At 36.5% G+C, this 19,109-nt stretch overlaps 1 protein-coding gene across 1 annotated transcript; it reads right to left on the bottom strand.

The window, feature by feature from the left end:
- Positions 1-28: 28 nt before the first annotated feature.
- On the bottom strand, positions 29-18,583 carry Smp_094060 (phenylalanyl-tRNA synthetase beta chain,putative; the record flags this gene model as incomplete). Its single annotated transcript, XM_018791653.1, has 15 exons — positions 29-349; positions 1,712-1,906; positions 3,088-3,205; positions 4,569-4,661; positions 7,574-7,806; positions 9,775-9,943; positions 11,310-11,361; positions 13,651-13,783; positions 14,853-14,961; positions 16,734-16,884; positions 17,989-18,104; positions 18,139-18,205; positions 18,240-18,394; positions 18,429-18,484; positions 18,526-18,583. The coding sequence occupies 15 exons, from the start codon at positions 18,581-18,583 to the stop codon at positions 192-194; spliced, it is 1,863 nt and encodes a 620-aa protein (XP_018645171.1). The 3' UTR covers positions 29-191.
- Between the last annotated feature and the right edge of the window lie 526 nt (positions 18,584-19,109).

Genomic DNA, 19,109 nt, shown 5'->3' with positions numbered 1-19,109 from the left:
TGTTCGGAAGGTTCGCTTAAAAAATATTGCAACCAATGGGATTTTATTGAAAGAATAACATTGTTTGGAAAGACAATCTTTCAATTAGTAGCTTTTGCAAAATACTAAATCTCAGTAAACTCATTGGAAAATCCTTTATTTTGGAAAGACGACTGTTTTCTTTTTACATAATCAGTTTAAATATGTAACGATTAAAGAAACACTTCGAGATCTAAATCTAAAGCTGAACAAGGCATTGTCAATTCAAAATTTCGTATAACATCAGGATGCAGAATACCTAATCGTCCAATAATTTTACTACCAGGCTCCAATATAATATCAGCACAACGACCATCAAAGTATGTTGGATCTAGAATAAAAAATGTCAAATATACGAATATATAAGCATCTTTGGTATAATAAGTTGTTTTTATAAATATATCCTATTGATATATTTCAGTGAGTAGAAAATTGTATTTCTGACGTTTCGTGACTTAATGTAAGCCATTTCTTCAGAGTAGATAACGAACCGAAATAAAGTTAATACAAGTTTAACCTTCTACCCAATCTTCAATTTATATGAAACTATCAAGCCAAAACTCGGCACTGATGCCTACAAACACATTAATTTTCGGTATATTGGCCGAAAGCAGTTAACAGCATTTAATGTAGCTCATGCAATTGTGGTTTAGCATCACTTAGTAATCGTGGATGGTAAGTATGATGTAATTCATTTATTAGGCACCGGTTCACGTAACCTCCTATTAACTACACCGTGAGGGTTGATAACGCTGTTTAGCTGACTAGATGAAGTAGATAGGATAGGGTTTTAACTTGCATCTTATTACTGGAAATTGAAATTCCAATGGCATGAACAATAAAACATCACTTCAAATGATGTATGTATATCAACATATTTTGGTTGACATACTGTTACACCAGGTAAATCGATAGTTTAATGCATAATAGAGTTAAAAGGGTAACATTAGATAAAAAGTATATTCACTGCATGTTAGAATAAAGTATCGTCAAGATCTAGTTTAAAACAGCATCGTTCGCTACCAGATATTGGTTTTTTCAGTTGACTGAAGAACCTTTCGGATGTTCACTGTCTTTCTTATTAACATTACTACAACAATTATTTCGACCTATTTGTTATTTATTAATATCCAACTGACAGTGATACTAATCAGTAGAATAAAACTCGCCCCCATATGCTCTGGTACGGCCAAGAGTGGGGAGAGTCCACCCTCCCTCTCGAAATGCTCTCATATGGCCACGCGTATATAGCCTCTACCAGGGAAGTCCTACTCACTGCCTTCTCGGTGCGGGGGTGTTGTTCACGAAATTGAGAGGACGAAAAGCGAATGTCCGGCGCTTTAACCGGGTTGGTGGACACGGAAAGTTCACCTAGGGGAGTTGGAAAACCCTGATTCCAAATCAATGGTGTCCATGTGCTCCAGTATTCTAAAGGAACAAATGGCGTATGAACCAATCGTTGGTCATCGGCTACCATGGGACTGCATCTCCTCACCATGCTCCACTGCCTTGTGGATCAGATCTTCCGATCAAGGGCTCCGGGTGGCCCCCTAAGAAAACCACCTGCTTCGGTTTGGGCACCTGGGCAGTATCACAGACCACACACGAATCAAATGAGATTTGTGAGGCATATATGTATCTGATGCTTCCTTGTACCAATATTTGTGTTCAAATAAATAAGAATAAAACTCACCGGATGTAGCGTTCAATCTATAACTTAGATTCGAGTTTCTCTCATGATCATTAGATTTCTTTGTTGTTTTTGACAAAATCGATTCAACTTGTAACAATTGCATTAATCTATCCAACAAACCATGAATGATTTCAAAACCAGAATTTTTATTGTAGTAAACTGCACAAATACGTCGATGATTGCTAGCGCCAACATCTGAATAATAGTTGAAGAAAAAACAATAGGGTGACTATATATATATCTTCTGAGGATAGTTTTTTTAATCTTTGTTCTGTGTAAAAGCATTTACCCATTCTTCTTGAGTCACATTTTGACCTTGTTAATTAGTCGCTTGTCAACCATGACTGTTTTTATATGAGCGTATGTGTGTACACTTCTTATCCTATTCATCACATGTCTCTAATTTATTTTTATCTGGCCATAAATATTGATTAACGCTTGATTAAATGGAGTTGGCTTACACACCATCTTCACTACTTGTCATTTCGCTTTGCTCTCTTCTATTCGCTTCATCTCTCTGATTTCCTGTCTAGATCAGTGAGTATACAAAAATATACGTACTCAAAAATCCATCCTCGTATTCGACTTATTGAATTCTATTATTCACCAACGCATATCAAGTCGATGAAATATATGAGGATTGACGATATATATAATTCAATATCAATTACAAACAATCATACGATCTAACTGGAGTCGGATCTTGGGCCACAGACAAGAAAAATCTTAAAACGTCTTACACTAAGAACTATGCTATTAAGATATGATGTTGAAAATATAATAGTCTACATAGACTTTAGTGAATCTTTCATCATTTAACCAACTACTATAATCGATATTTAATACAAAGGGCTTGTGGAGATTGTTCCATTTTATAACTTACATCACAAACTAACCTTAGCTAGATAACTGACGATCATTCATAAGGTTGGTTGTAGTTGTGCGGTGCTAAACAGTATCATACTAGGATGTTATAATTTCTCTTATTATGCTCCAGCTATTCCTATTGCTTAGTATTCTTGGACACCAATTCACTCGATAAGTCCCCAAAACAAAAAATGGCTGAACAGGGAAGAAATCATATTCCAAGTAACAAGGATGGATGGAAGTAAGAAGCACAGTAAGAGATACGTTAGTATATTTATAGTTTTTACATGAGAAGATTCTAGTGTTCTCCAAATATCAATTAGCGCTGATTGGGTAAGAATTAGTCAATCAGCGTGCACCAACACAATCATGCATGGAACATGCTTTAATCCAATCTATGTCTCACTCACATAGGACAAAACAACTGACGAATGCTTCCTTAATTACAATGGCTTCCTAACTAACGTTACTCTCAAAAATAAACAGATTATATATATATATATTCTTACCTTTAGACGGATTTTTCAGTACAATATCTTGGACTTCAAATAATTTCAAAGGTAATGGTAAACTTCTATTACTGGCTAATGTATTCAACAATCCTGGTAATAAACTGGTTCTGACAACCTGGACATGAGAGGAGAAGAAAATGTGTATGGAAAAGAAAATCATTCAGCTAAACTTAAGGAACATACAGCACTGAACATCAATAATAAGGATGACATTTTCTAAAGACTAATTAGATGGAAAAATTGATATTTTAAAAAAATATCAACAGGTGTAGGATATCCGCTTCATCTTAAGTGTGGGGACTCCTTATAAATGTACACTAAGCACGAGAGTTCAGACAGGACCATAAGATGTAGTGAGAATTACCCCTTTAAATGAGGAGAGACGAAATCCAATAATGAATATTTCCAAATGCATTTGAGCTAAGATACTATGCAACTATAATCAAATGTCATCAGTAGTAATTGTTCCATTACTGATTAGAAAGTATTTTACATATTAACAATGATGGAGTATTTTATTATTATTATTATTATTATTATTAGCTTTATTCAATATTATATTTTTGGTACAATATAGAATTATCAGCACAAAGTACTTCAACAAGTTTCCGTTTCTTACTTCTTCGTCCTTCCTGACGATAAATATTGAGTGATCGCCAGTTAGAAGTTAGCAGCCCAGTCAATCGACATCTGGATAATGTACATTCTTCTCGCTGCATATTGCCAGCAACCACAATATCTGTGATTAGGCCTTCTGTAACCTTTACAGCGAAAGGTCTTACACTTTTCAGAAACGCACCTGAATAGGTTATGCGATTAATAGGCATAATGATGTATTAAAACAAACAAAATTAGATAACTTGTTGAAATATCTAGATGTCAGGAACAGGTAGCCCAGATGCTTAAACAGGCCGCCGTTGAGGGTAGCTCAGATGGATGATTTTCGTTGTGCTCTTTGAACTCGGCAGTCTAATTGCTGTTTTCGTTATCATTCTGGAAATAAGCGTTGTTTTAACGAATGAGCGCGAAGACTTGGTAATTAGGATACTAGACTTAATGAACGAAACAAATAAAAACCTCTTATTATTATTTTATATTGTAGTGTATGCTACTTATGTCGACCGACATTAGTAGTACTTATCTGATTAAATTTATCACATTGTGTCAATGTAGTATGGCAATTTGGATCCATGCACATTTACATGTGATCGGTCGTTCATTAGTATAATAAGTGTTACTTTTCTTAATGTTGGTATCATTGTATTCATCAAGTTATAAACTAATGACTATTTGAGGTATCTCTGAGCAATATTAAATCATGTTTAGGGAGACAATTAGAAGGGGAATCTGTACTTAAGTGTTATGCTATTCGTTACAAACGCATATCTGAGATCACGATGAAACTAATGGTTCTCTGGTAGACTCTACCAATAAGTGAAAAACAGTGTCACATTTTGAAAAACTCATCGACGACTTACTTGAAAATCAAGCGTTTTAGGATTAGATATGTGTACAGCTGGGATATCATCTAATTTTTGTCTTAGTTTAGTACTGATATCTTCCCTGGAACACTAAAATACAACGAAATAGAGAAAAAAACAGCCTGGCACTCATTATTATTATTCATTAACATGTAGGCACAAAATTTTACATTTGCGACACTCAATAAACAGATAGATATAAACTATGTAGGATACTAAAATTAATATCTAACCATTAAATTTGCAACATTTTACATCACGGAAATGACAAAAGAAATGAATCATGAGAAATAATAAAGGAGTGAACAGAACGAACAATACTATCAACAATGGAAAGACAAGTATTAAGAAAAGTAAAGAATGAACACATCTACGTTACTGTATCAGAAGTACAGTCACGTTACATAAAGTCGATTAGCATGTAAATATAAACTGAGAAGACCGCATCTTCCAATATAACTCAGTCCGACGGTCACGATATGTATTTAGTCTAGCCTCCAAATGCCCTGGTACGACCGAGAGTGGAGAGAGTCCGCTCTACCTCTCCAAATGCTCACACATAACCACGCGTATATAGCCTCTGCCAGGGAAGTCCTACTTACTGCCTTCTTCTGGTAGGGTGTGGTGTCATTTACGAAATTGAGAGAACGAAAAGCGAATGTCCGGCGCTTTAACCGGGTTGGTGGACACGGAAAGTTCACCTAGGGGAGTTGGACAACCCTGATTCCAAACCAATGCTCCACATGGGCTCCAGGATCATGAAGGAACAAATAGTGTATGAACCAGTCGCTGGTCACCGGCTACCATGGGACTGCATCTCCTTACGATGCCCCATTGCCTTGTGGATCAGATCTTTAGGTCAAAGGCTCCGGGTGTGGCCCCCTAACGAGACCACCTGCTTCGGTTTGGGCACCCGGACAGTATCACAGCCCTCACACAAATCAAATGAGATTTGTGTGGCGCATATGTATCTGGTGCTTCCTTGTACCAATATTTATGTGTTTAAATAAATAAAAAAGCCATCTTCACCATTTTTTAAAATGTAATTATATTTTAGTCAGCATGGCTAGTCAGGATGAGTAGTAGATGGGGATAAGTAACAAATGTCCTAATCACCCAAGGTCTACGTAGATTAACGATCTCATCAGTAGAGTAATCACCTTTTAATAGAACCCTATGAATAACATAACTAATGTTAAATTCACTTAGTATTGTTTGTTTGAATCTTCCCATTGATGTTTAGGACTGCAACTGGTCAGTCTCTTATTGGCATATGTACATACTGTGCGTATTGCCTCAATATAGTTCTGGATTCCACTACTAGCCACTATCCATCTTTGCTTATAATAACTAATGTTAGCTCAAAGATTTCAACAGGTGTGAAAATGTTGGGGTGTGGAAGAGGCACAAACTTGAGTGAGGCAGCTGTTCAATGACCTATTGGTCAGTCCATTACGATAATGATATATAAACTAATCAAACTCAGTGTTTACATGGTCAGTTGTCTTACATTTTTAGTGGAAAGCTATGACTGTCTAGCTTCGATCAAGTAATTGGATGGAATAATGGCTTTTTTTATTGATGACAACGTTGACTGTCACATTATGCCCATAGCATAAAGATACATATTATAGTCAGACCACTGAACTCCATTCATCTCAGTGGCATGAAACTTACATGTTCAAACCCGAATCATGTCAAAGTTGTTGAACTAAACTAAGAACAAACAGTTATCTGGTTATCAGAAATGAATATTCATCTGGTAACAATCTAGGCATTTCCAAAGTATCATACATTAAAGTTGGTGAAAGCTAGACGAGCCTTTTGTATCCGTGCTATTTCGTCACATACCAGACCACAAGGGCTGACGGGACTCCCAAGATAAGTGAAGCAGTCAACACACTCAACTACTTTACTCCCTATCATTAGTTCAGGTGCCGATGCAACCCAATCCTGAAGTAACATTTCACACTTCGAGGGAGAGAATCGCATCCCGAACATGCCTGCATAGTTGCTTATAGTGGTCAGAAGACTCTGCATTTTGTCAGTCTTCGCCAAATAGAACTATTCCTGCTAATAATATTATTGCAGTTTGAATTGGTTTATAGTGAAGATGTAGGGAATACAAGACAATAAGGTTAGACATCAGTGTAAAATGTAATAAATATACGATTTATATATATATAGTTGAAATCATGAGTCAATTGAAGCTCGACCACCGTGGGAAATCTGGAAGCAGTGAACGACCGTTTTATCCTATTGTGGGAATTTTACTTTGTTAACCAATTTTTATTTCAATGGTTATTATTTATTCAAAGATGAAATGATATAATCAATACATCCTTAACAAAGGTTACATAATATGTGTGATTCTACAGTCATGATCAGTTCGAGGTTACTCTTAAGACACTAGACCGTTTCTTGAAATATAGGGTGGAAGCTACTATTTTACAGTTGTCAGTGGAAATGGCGATATCAATTCGATTTGTCAATCTATGCAGAAAAAGTCAACGAATTATGTGATCAAATGTCAACATAACAAAATAGTCGACGAGAATCCGAAAGCAAGCAAAAGTACTAGTTTATGAGAACAACAAATCTGAATAGACTGATTTGGAACTTATGGAATAAATTTGCATTCCTGACTGTTATTCTAAGTATAAATGAATGAAGTTGAGCGAAATGACGATGAAAATTCAACAATGAAAGTCATCAAACTCATAGGATGGAACATCACTAGAAGCGTCTCTATATAAAAACCCTATATTCTCTATACATAAAGGAACCTTTGGAGTGAAGTCCTTCTCGCATATTTTGTGCCTTTCCTCTCGTGTTCAAGTCGCTATGTAGTTCTAGCTTGAGGGTTACGAGACTAACTTAGGATACAAGTATAGCGTTCAATAAACAAGACGCATCACTAACCCACTGATTTTATTATGAATGAATTGTCAGAATTCCATTGTTGATTATAATTTTTTTTAAATGAAGAAACACTAACTTACTAATGAGAAACTTAATGCTTCAGTAAATCCCATCTGAGCTATTTCAGCACGAACAAGATCCGTCAATCGACTGATTGGTTGATTACCAGCTACACAATAGGTTTGTGGTAACGATTCAGGTATATTATCATAACCGAATGCAATTCCAACATCTTCAGCTATATCACATGCATGCAGAATATCATGCCTTGTAGGTGGTATGCTTACTGAGATTAGACCAGTTGCATTTTGACCTAGAACAAAATGAAGAGAAAACTGACTAAAAATATTGATTTATATGAATCTTTTTTTGGAAAAAAAGGGTATCCCAGATATTTGGAATTAATTGACACAGGGAGAAGTGACTAACAACACTTATCTGTAACATTTTTACTGTAAAGGTTTGCAATCCTATATTGTTGATGTTCTGGGCTGTAATTGATCAGTCCCTGCTATCATATGTGTATCTTGAGGGAATTGTCTTGGTACCTTTGTCGCAAGTTTTAGCATAGATGGTACTTGGTAAGCAGTGGAAACCAGAATGTACATTTTGTTCTATTTGAGACTTGTCAGTTGGAATGTAACTGCATTCTAGTGTTGGTATCCGCACTGTGAATTGAATCCGATGCTGGTTTTTGAGTCTTAGTGTGAATATCAACACTTGGATGCAAATAAATCCAGATGATAAGTCTCAAAAAGGATATGTAGTTGTTTCAATATTTTGTCAGACGACGATATAGATGATTGAAAGAAATAAACTGATGAAGATCGTTTTGTGAACACTATGTTATACCATACTTAGTTTTTTATCGCTCTTTTTCATGTTTAGCACCTATCAAAATGAATTTCCAAACACTCATTTATTCAGTGAAGTCTTCGGAAATCCATCAGCCTTTCCCGAAGGTTTGGTTTAAGTTATTAACAAATGTCCTCGTTGTTTGTAAACCATACTGTGGATCATCCCAGACTACGTCCATATGAATATCCCTATCGTGCAAGCGACTATTTGCTGAACTCCAATCTATTAGACACATTTTACTTTTCAGTTAAACTCTATGCATATATTTACTTACTTACCCCTGTTACCCCTCACGGAGGAACGTAGGCTGCCCATCGATATTCTCAATTCAATTCTGTCCTATGTAATCCTTTTTAATTGCTATTCATCCTTTTCATGTCTATTTCTAATTCCCAACGTAGTGTGTTCTTCAGCCTTCCTCCTTTCCGTTTATCCTCAAGATTCCACATAAGCGCATGCCTCGTGATGCAGTCTGATGATTTCCTCAACGTATGTCCTATCAACTTCCAGCGTCTTTTCCCGATTTTCTCCTCAGCTGGAAGCTGGTTCGTTCTCTCTCACAGTATGCTGTTGCTGATGGTATCCTGTCAATGAACATTCAGTATCTTACGCAGACAACTGTTTATAAATAATTGTACCTTTTTGATGATGGTTGTAATAGCTAGCCAAATTTTACGTCCATACAACAGAACTGTCTTGATATTCGTATTGAAAATTGTGACTTTGATGGTTGTTTTGAATCCCATATGTTCAACTGCACGAATGCTACATAGACATAGTCAAGGAATTTGATGCATGGTGATGAGTTCCACTCGATTGACTGCTTAACAATGATCCGTAGTGTCGCGATTCGGTCTGTGAACAACCGATCCTTACGGAATCCAGCCTGTTGGGCGTCCACTGAGTCTTTCATCCGGTTCAGCAACACTCTGTTGAATACCCTTCCTGGTACTGACAGTAGTTTGATGCCTCTGTAGTTCTCACATTTGCTCAGATCTCCTTTCTTTGGTATCTTGATGGGGTATCCTTCTTCCAGTCCGTCAGCACTTGTCCCTCCTCCCAAATCTCCCTGAATTGTACGTGGAGTATCTTTGAAGTTACTTCAATGTCTGACTTCAGTGCTTCAGCTGTATATTGTCAAGTCCTGCTACTTTCCCGATCACGATTTGCCTGATAGTCATCCTGATTTTTTCAGTCGTTGGTGGAGTGACATCGATAGGGATATACTTACACAACTGGTTTAACTAACCATGGGGTTATTTACACCGTACAGCACCATGAATCGAAATCTAAAGTCGAAAATTTCTGATCACATTGAGGCAACAGTTTAAAATATTTCTTGTCTATATTCAATCGTTTTCTATCAGATAAGCAAAACATATCAGATAAATCTATAAAACCAATTATCTCATTCAAACATTACCTCCTGTCAATATATCTGAAGTTGAATCTTTACATTGATTCGATGATACACTTGTACAGGTGAAACCCATACGATTTAATAAATTGATCACTTCTGTTTCAGAAAAACTGGTACCTAATTGTCGATTGATATAATCAATACTGACAACTTCATCACGATAATCTAGACTCTAAAATGAAAACAAACTAAATATTATAACAATAGCAGTATAGCATTTCGAAGAAACGATATGACATTAAAAATCAAGCAATACATGGTGATATGATGGGGAAGAATTAAGTCCAACAGGCACGGATTCAAAAAGATCGTTTGGCTTTTGCCAACTTACGTCACCTATGGCGAAGACGAGTTATCCGTCTATCAATTAAGGGACGAGTATACTGCGCAGCACTTCGCTCTGTTCTACTTTACGGCTGTGAAACATGGCCATTAAGAGTAGAAGATACTCGTAGGTTACTAGTATTTGACCACAGATGCCTTAGAAATATTGCTCGCATCTGCTGGGATCACCGGGTAAGTAATAGTGAGGTTAGACACAGAGTATTAGGAAATGATGGTAAATCAGTGGATGAGGTGATGAATCTTCATCGACTGAGATGGTTGGGCCAAGTGTTACGTATGCCTTAACACCGATTACCACGACGAGCTATGCTGACTAGTATTGGGGATGGCTGGAAGAGAGTTAGGGGCGGTCAAACCAAAACATGGCATCAGTGCTTGAAGTCACTAACTTCTAGTCTGAGCCATGTTGGTAGATGCAGACTACCTGGTTGGGGTCCGCGTGACTATCGTAACCAATGGTTGGAGACTGTGTGTGACATGGCTCAGAATCGATCACAATGGCGTAGGTGTATACACTCTTTATCTTCCCTTAAACCTTGAGATTAAAATTTCTTCGTAACTTTCTTCCTTCCTATACTATATCCTTATATACAACCTTTCTTTTGTATATTACCACCACTAAATAGACTACTTCTATGAATCCGGTGTTCATCTTGTTGTGCTAACGAGGTATGGCAATTTGGACTGATGCATATATATTCGCCTGGTTCTACGTTGTAGCTGACTGACTGACCAACAGGTAAAGCTTAATTCGCTGGATAATAAGTAACTTACAAACTGATGTCCATCAAATGCTTATGACAACTGTTTGATTTTGTTTTCTGTATTTTTAATATTTTATGTACAACCACATTGTTTTCATTAGATCAAACAATCGATTCATTTGGCTAATAGTTATGTCACTAATCAAGAATATAAGCTTCACACTATGGAAGTTTACTTGTACCTTAAACTGATGATGACTACAGCATGAAACGTGTAGATATTTATAGAAGAATGAGGGGGTCATTGAGGATCACCAGATAAAAATGTTAGTTTCAAAGCCAATATTTAAGTTTTACTCGATGGATCTGTAATCATAACATTAAACATCCTTGTCTCTACCTAAAAGTAGTCAGTTTTTCCAGGAAATGAAGTATTTCACAGCCATTTAAAATAAAATATTTAACCTAAAGCTATGATAGAACACTCACTGGATATAAACAACGACTGCCATCATGTTGAATAACTTCGACAGATTCAGCGCTACAAAAAAAAATGAAATTATTTTATAAATGTTTGTACTTAAGAATTTCTGTTGATATGTAGATTTTTTTAAAAAGGAAACTGACTAAATTACTTGTTGAGTTGAAGAAGCGCTGTAATGTTAAGTATGATATTAATAATAAGAGTACTAAGAGACCGTTGAATGCCATTCAGAGTACATCAGTTAAATAATATCAGGATTATCATTAGATAACATATGAAAAGTGGGGACTATTATTGATAAAATAGGTCATCTATTAATGGAAGGAGATAAGGTTTAATGTGAAAACAAAATAAATCCAACTGAATATCCAGACATTATGAGGTATATTTCAACTGCTGGAAACCCAGAAGAACTAAACAACTGAGAACATTTAGTTTGAACCACTTGAAGAATGGAGTTCAGGTCTTTCACCCTAAGTAAAAATCAGACGATCAAATTTATCATGATCGGTAGAATGTTAAGAATTTCAACTTTCAAAAAACCTCAATTAAAACAGAAATTCAAATGATTGTTCACAAGTACTCTCTATTATTTATTCTACTACATAAATCATGTGGTTATACGATCAAAATATCAGCATAAAAATGTACCACAAGTTATTTATTTAAACACTTATTGGTACAGAGGGGACACCAGATATATATGCGCCGCACAAATCTCATTCGATTTGTGTGAGGGCTGTGATACTGCCCAGGTGCCCAAACTGAAGCAGGTGGTTATTTTAGGGGGCCACACTCGGAGCCTTCGACCTAAAGGTCTGATTCACAAGGCAGTGGAACAACGTAAGGAGATGCAGTCCCAAGTTAGCCAGTGACCAACGATTGATTCATACGCCATTTGTTCCCTCAGGATACTGGAGCCCATGTGGAGCATTGGTTTGGACTCAGGGTTTCCCTACTCCCCTAGGTGGACCCTCCATATCCACCAACCCGGTTAAAGCATCGGACATTCGCTTTTCGTCCTCTCAAATTCGTAAATGACACCACACCCTACCAGGAGAAGGCAGTGAGTAGGACTTCCCTGACCAGTTGCTGTATACGCGTATCCATGTGAAAGCATTTGGAGAGGTAGAGCGGACTCTCTCCACTCTCGGTCGTACCAGGGCATTTGGAGGGAACCACAAGTTATAAAATACATCATACGTATAAGTGAGACGTTTATGTCAAAAAACCAAGTTACTTATCATTAAGTGACTGATATTTTTTAATTGTAGAAAATATAATAATTAATGCGTTAAAAGATAGATTACAAATATTTATAAGATGGTGGTTGGAGGTGGTCAACAGGAAACCCTGGACCCGGGTTTCGTGCTACTTGGCACTCGTCAGCAAGGTGTACCTGTAACCTTGAGGGAACTGGTGGAATATGTACACCAGCTATTGGGTAAATTATGTATATATCTATTTCTATATATTTACTGATTGATTGTTTTTCTTGATCTGAAATATACTAAATTAATTTCAATGTTGAAATATTCAAAAGTATTAAGATGGTGGTTGAAGGTGATCAACAGTGTCGAGCCACCTAGACTAGTGGCCACATTGCAACTTGATCGATAGCATTCGATCAGCACTAAGAAGGACTTGACACGCATGACATTGATCACCACCCAGTGATCAATCAATTGTTACAAATATTTATGAATGTGTAGAACTAGTTCAGTAAAGTATTAATATCCATGTTCTACACTTTTTGTTTGTTCACCTTTTTATAAGACTGACTACTATCAATTGATATTCAGTTAATTAAATAGAACACAATGAATTATAAATTCATCTACTTTAATCAACTTATTAAATAGCATAATAAAGAGGCAATAGGATACCATGGACACAAAAGTTGAATAAGCAAACCTAACTGTTTTAGAGGTGTGTTATGTGAGCTGGGCGGTTTAATCGTGAAGCTTTATTATCTTTCTGGATAATATCAATATATCCTTTTAATAGGTGACTCTCTTTGGAGTATGTAGTGATGTTGTCCGTGAATTTAATGAAATCTTCACAATTTTACCATTTAGTCCAGATAACATATCATCTTTAAACTCTTCCCTATTGAGCTACAAATCATCGCTATCCTATTACAATCTACCAGTTAGTAGAATTATTAGACAATTACAATATCCCGCGAGTGCGGGATCGTGGATGCGCACTGCTGAGGAGTCCCATAATAGGACGAAACAGCCGTCCAGTGCTTCCAGGTTTTCCATGGTGGTCTAGCTTCAATTGACTCATGATTTCAGCTATGAAAACAAAAAATAGTTTTTTTTAAAGAGAAACAGGGCTTACGTAAATGGTTCTCCACAATACTCTGAGAACATTGTGATAAGTGTGTCGAGAACAACAATAGCTTTGTGTAAATCAGTTCCAGTTGCTTCAATAAAAACGTTTCGTGTTTTAGTAGAAATACGTGAATGTTCACCTAAATAATTAATGATAACAATAATAATAATGTCAACAAGAGCACATTATGGGTCATATTTGAAACAACAACAAAAAGGCGACATAATGATTTAAATCGAGCGCGAATAACAGAAATTTAAGCGAAGAATTCCGCCCATTAAACATATCACCACGATGATTACAATGACACATGTTACGCTATAATTCATGTCTTATTGTGATAAAATGGTCAATGGTTCTTTAAAGCATTCAAAAGATGAACAATGTTTTAAAATATAATCTACAAGATAGAAATCGACAGTCATGGAAGCAACAAACTCGGTTGGTATACCACAATTCTACGTAACTGTTAAGATTTTTAAACACTTATTAAACAATTTCGTGAACTATCAACCAACTAATGTGGCTGGTAGACACGAAGGACAGAGAAGATATTGCCTACGAATATGAACAATGGTAATCAGAGCAAGTAAGAACAGAATATTAAAATGAATCTCTTGATGGTCATAAATAATGCTATCATTAACAGTAAGGTAATAAACAATGCCCACTAAAACGTTAAGCAACATAATTTGTAGTGATCACCAATGTATCAACTTTTTCGAAACCCTGAACATATATCTCACATTGTTGTTATCTCTTAATCATAAATTATGACTGAGAGACTATAATTTATGGACGAACCAATCAGATTTAGGATAACAGGTCTTGGATTTTGGTGCAAAATACATCCGCTTATTTGTCTAAATAGCGTTTTGGCATCTTAGATGATATCAGTTCGTAGTGAAAACTGTAAGTCTAAATCCTAACCCTAACCATCAGCTTTAAGTCATAACCTTTATTCTTCACACTGCTTTATAACCCTCATCCAGCCCCAGTAAGTAGGTGGACATCCTCAAGAACACTTTAACGTCGCTCAAAGGTGGTCCATAAATTATAGTCTCACTGTTGATAGGGCTAGTGATACTACCCATCTGAGCAAACCGACGTATGCGGAGCGGGGTTCCAACGTGAAACTCAGTGGTTGAAAATCCAAAACACTTATATACATTTTTTAAAAATGTTATTCTAGCATAAATACAGCTCACCGTTTATTATTGGAGGCATTGATAGAACAGTATTGGAACTGTCAAAAATAATTGGATATTTAGGTTTATCTTGAATTAATGGGAGATATTGTTTTAGATGTGTATCGTTCTAAAACAGAAATTTTAAAAAACTAGGTAACTCAAAACACTAAAACTGAATTATATGTTTATAAGACTAACTAGTGTACTGTATAAATAAAACGTTTAACCTGAGACATAACTCTCTAGAGTTAAAGGGGTTCACTTCACCTTGAAGGTTGTGGTAAGAAAGAAAGGGATTGCCGTAATTTTCTGTTCCGACCTACGTCTAATGTTTTAGGCGAATAACTGCACCACGGCATTATGTTGTAGACTAGCCACTTCTACGCTTCTTCCGCCCCATTTCAGAATTGCTAAATAGTGAGAGATGTGGAAGCTACTGAGATGACACCCATAAAACGTAACTAATCAACCAGAGTCAGTGTTTCAAGATGGAGACAATAAATGAATTATCGTCACTAAACCTGAAAATACATTGTCGAACATTGGGATTACTGACCAGACCAAAGAGACACCACATTATGTACAGCCTGACCGATAAAATTCAATCGAAAGTACGGTTTAGAAAAACAATATTGGTTACTACTTAACGACTAGTAATCAACGTGAACATAAATACTGTGGCGTCTATTAATTTGAATGGGAGAAAGGAGGAAAACCAAAGGACACTGCATCGATGATTGGAAACAGATATTAAAAGGATTAATAGCAACTGGAAAAGATTGTCCAGGACAGAGTCAGGTGGAGAATGTTGGTGGATGGCCTGTGCTTCTCCATCAGGGGTAACAGGCATAAGTAACTAAGTAAGTGTTTAATATGCTAACAAGCTAACTACTTCATATTTCATTATATTCCTGCCCCCAAATGCCCTGGTACGGCCGAGAGTGGGGAGAGTCTACTCTCCCTCTCGAAATGCTCTCACATGGCCAGCGAATATATAGCCTCTGCCAGGGAAGTCCTACTCACTGCCTTCTCGTGGAGGGGGTGTTGTTTACGAAAGTGAGAGGACGAAAAGCGAATGTCCGGCGCTTTAACCGGGTTGGTGGACACGGAGGGTCCACCTAGGGGAGTTGGAAAACCCTGATTCCAAACCAATGGTGCACATGGGCTCCAGTATCCTGATGGAACGAATGGCGGACGAACCTGTCATTGGTCAACGGCTACCATGGGACTGCATCTCCTCACGATGCTCCACTGCCTTGTGGATCAGATTTTTTGGTCAAAGGCTCGGGGTGTGGCCCCCTAAGAAAACCACCTGCTTCGGTTTGGGCACCCGGGCAGTATCACAGCCCACACACACAAATAGTGTGGCGCATATGTACCTGGTGCCCTTTTGTACCAATATATATGTGTTTAAATAAATATTTCTAAACTGAACGTTTTATGTTCACATTTTTGATACATAATTTTTATATGATACTTGCAAGTAGTTTATTTCATATATATTTGTTCATGATGGATTTAGTAACAGGGATATTTGTCTAAAGATAACCCACATCTGACCAAGAACGGACAAACTATGGGTATGCTAAAGAGTAGTAACAACTGATATGTTGAATAATATCCAACACAACAAACTAGTTTAAAAACGCTAATCAAAGACTAAAAATTGAAACGAAAAATTTCTCAGGTCTATTCTTTTTTTAAAATATCGAAATCGGGATTTTCGCTCTAATGAAATTTTAAACTCAATAAATAAAGTAGTACCTGCATGCGTAACTCAAAGATTGAAAACCGGAATACTAAGCTATCAATATCTCAAAACTAACTTTAAATCTATATATTACAATACGTAATGAATGTCTAACAAAGAAAAGCAATTTATACCCGGCAAAAACTCACAGAAAATATTTGCATTAGTTCTTCAGCACTATGCTCTTCAGTTTTGTTTAATGCTTTAAAGCGAATATCTTTAGGACATTTAGCATCATAGAAGAAAGGTGGATTTAAAGTGTCCAAATCATGCGCTCCAATGGCCACTAAAGATCGTTTTCTAAAATTGTATTAAATACTCAGAAATTCAAGTTAGGACAGATGATTGTGAAGAACAATAAAGAAAAGGCACTACTTATAGCCAAAGTTATTATTGCCTTTATCTGAGTTTCTAAGTATGACATACCAAGTTTCTAGGTAATCAAGTGGTTAGTTTACAATTTTGCATAAGCTACAAATTTATTAACAGTATTCAAAATGGTCAGTTAAACCACTATACAAACACACTAATATATAGTAACTTTACTTGTTATATGCAACAAGAATCGTCATCCTCTGCTTATTAGTTAAACAGTGATGATATTGAAACTGGATAAAATATCCTGACAAGATGATAAAGGTAAATAACTAAAGACAAGAAGTAAAACTAGCAAATGAAAATCGACCAATAAATAAAGAAGGGAAATTTCATGAAACCATTTCTAATCGATTGTGTTGGTTCTGTCGAATGATACAGAATCCAAAGTTGTAAAAGATAGGGACTCTTTAATTGAATTTGATGCTCATAAAAAAACAAAGTTTATTCAAACCAAGGGTCAATGGAAGCTGCTATATCAATTAGAAAATATTATACGTAGAGTTTAAAACAAAACAGAATGAAACAACTTAAGTCAATGTTTCAATTGGAATCGATACATAAATGTGACAGATTTTACACTTTTGTGCAATCGTTATCAAAATTTTTAGAACTTTCCGGTCAATAATTAGGACTTCTAGCCATATGTATGCTAAGATCTTTTTTGACTCTTTATAAAATGTCCATCTGATTTAAACTTATGTACCACATACAAGCGGTCAGGCTCTGTATAAGAGAAGACAGTAAGATGTCGAGGAAGGTTCACTATTGGAATCGCAAAGTTGCCGTTTGGTGAGAGACTTGCTAGACTAAACCTGACCACCTTGTAAAAAGAGGACTTTATCACGATCTTCGAATCGCTAACTGACAAGTGGTCACAACTCAGTTTGTCGATACATTCAAAAAAAGGCAAGTCAACAGAGGGAACTGCATGGCTAGGATAATAAGGGGATTTCAACCTTACGTACTTTTCTAAATTCAATTAGAGTATTACAAAACTAACGGCAAAAGTATAATACGAGGTATTACCTGCACAGATTTTGGTGGAGTTTCTCTTGGAGATCAATGAAACTATTGAGCTTAGACTCATCCAGTACAATGTTTCTTAATACACCAGCAACGACAAAAGGTCTAATACTTTGGGTCTGTTTTGATCAGATCGTCTTGTTATTGACTTACCGACGGCAAAACATGCAACTGAATGAGATTTTGAGGTTTCTTGGTGACAAAAACCGGAGGCTTAATCCTAATCCAAATGAAGTCAATAACAGTTGCCTTACTTTGATTCAAATATCATGAGAGCTCGAGATAAACCCTCAGGACAAAGTAAATCATAACGATTAGCAGGTATTTCAACTTTGTAAACTGGTTCGTTACTACAGCCCCCAGACTTTTCTTTCCCTTTTTCTCTGGTAACTAGTTCCTTTTCAGTTGTCTGAAACTAAGTAAACACTAGAAATTCAGCATACAACTTCATCCAGTTCAAGACCATAACTGAAGCACAATTCTTCGAATTCTTCCTGAGCTATGAGATAAAACGTTAGTTAATATTCACACAGCTATTACAATATTCCTTCTGAAGTTTGTGGAATAAAACCGACTGAGAGATAGACGCGGTTGGCATTATCTCAAGGCTTGACCTTCACGTAGGTCACGCGGAAATATTTATATTTGCCGCACACACCAGTTATTCGAGTAACAAGTTACAAGAGTTGAGAAGCCGTTGTGAAAAACCACATATCAAGGATATTTCATCTTTATTACTAGTCTGTCATGTCTTCTGATCTGTCTTGACCTGTAAGGAAGAAGACAGGATGTATTTGGTCCAGTCTTCAGTCTTCAGTCTTCAGTAATAAGGATAGAAGGTCTAGTGACCTATTTTAATCCTTGCAGTTCGTTACACTGTGGAGGTTAATATATCAACAGAAGGTGCTGATATTACGTGTTCTGGTAGAGAATTCCAGTAATCCACTACTCGGTGCGAGAAACGAAACCCCAGACGTAGACGATTTGATCTCGGTTTTTGAACTTTCTTCGAAAGTCCTCTCAAATGACCAGCCCTAGACGGGAGGAAAAGATAGGACATGTTAGTACCAAGGTCATCATTCAGGATACGATATGCCAATATTAGATCACCCCGTATTCGCCGG

Source organism: Schistosoma mansoni, assembly GCF_000237925.1.
Source record: "Schistosoma mansoni, WGS project CABG00000000 data, chromosome 1 unplaced supercontig 0135, strain Puerto Rico, whole genome shotgun sequence".
Taxonomy (NCBI): domain Eukaryota; kingdom Metazoa; phylum Platyhelminthes; class Trematoda; order Strigeidida; family Schistosomatidae; genus Schistosoma; species Schistosoma mansoni.
This window is presented reverse-complemented; position numbering and strand designations above follow the sequence as displayed.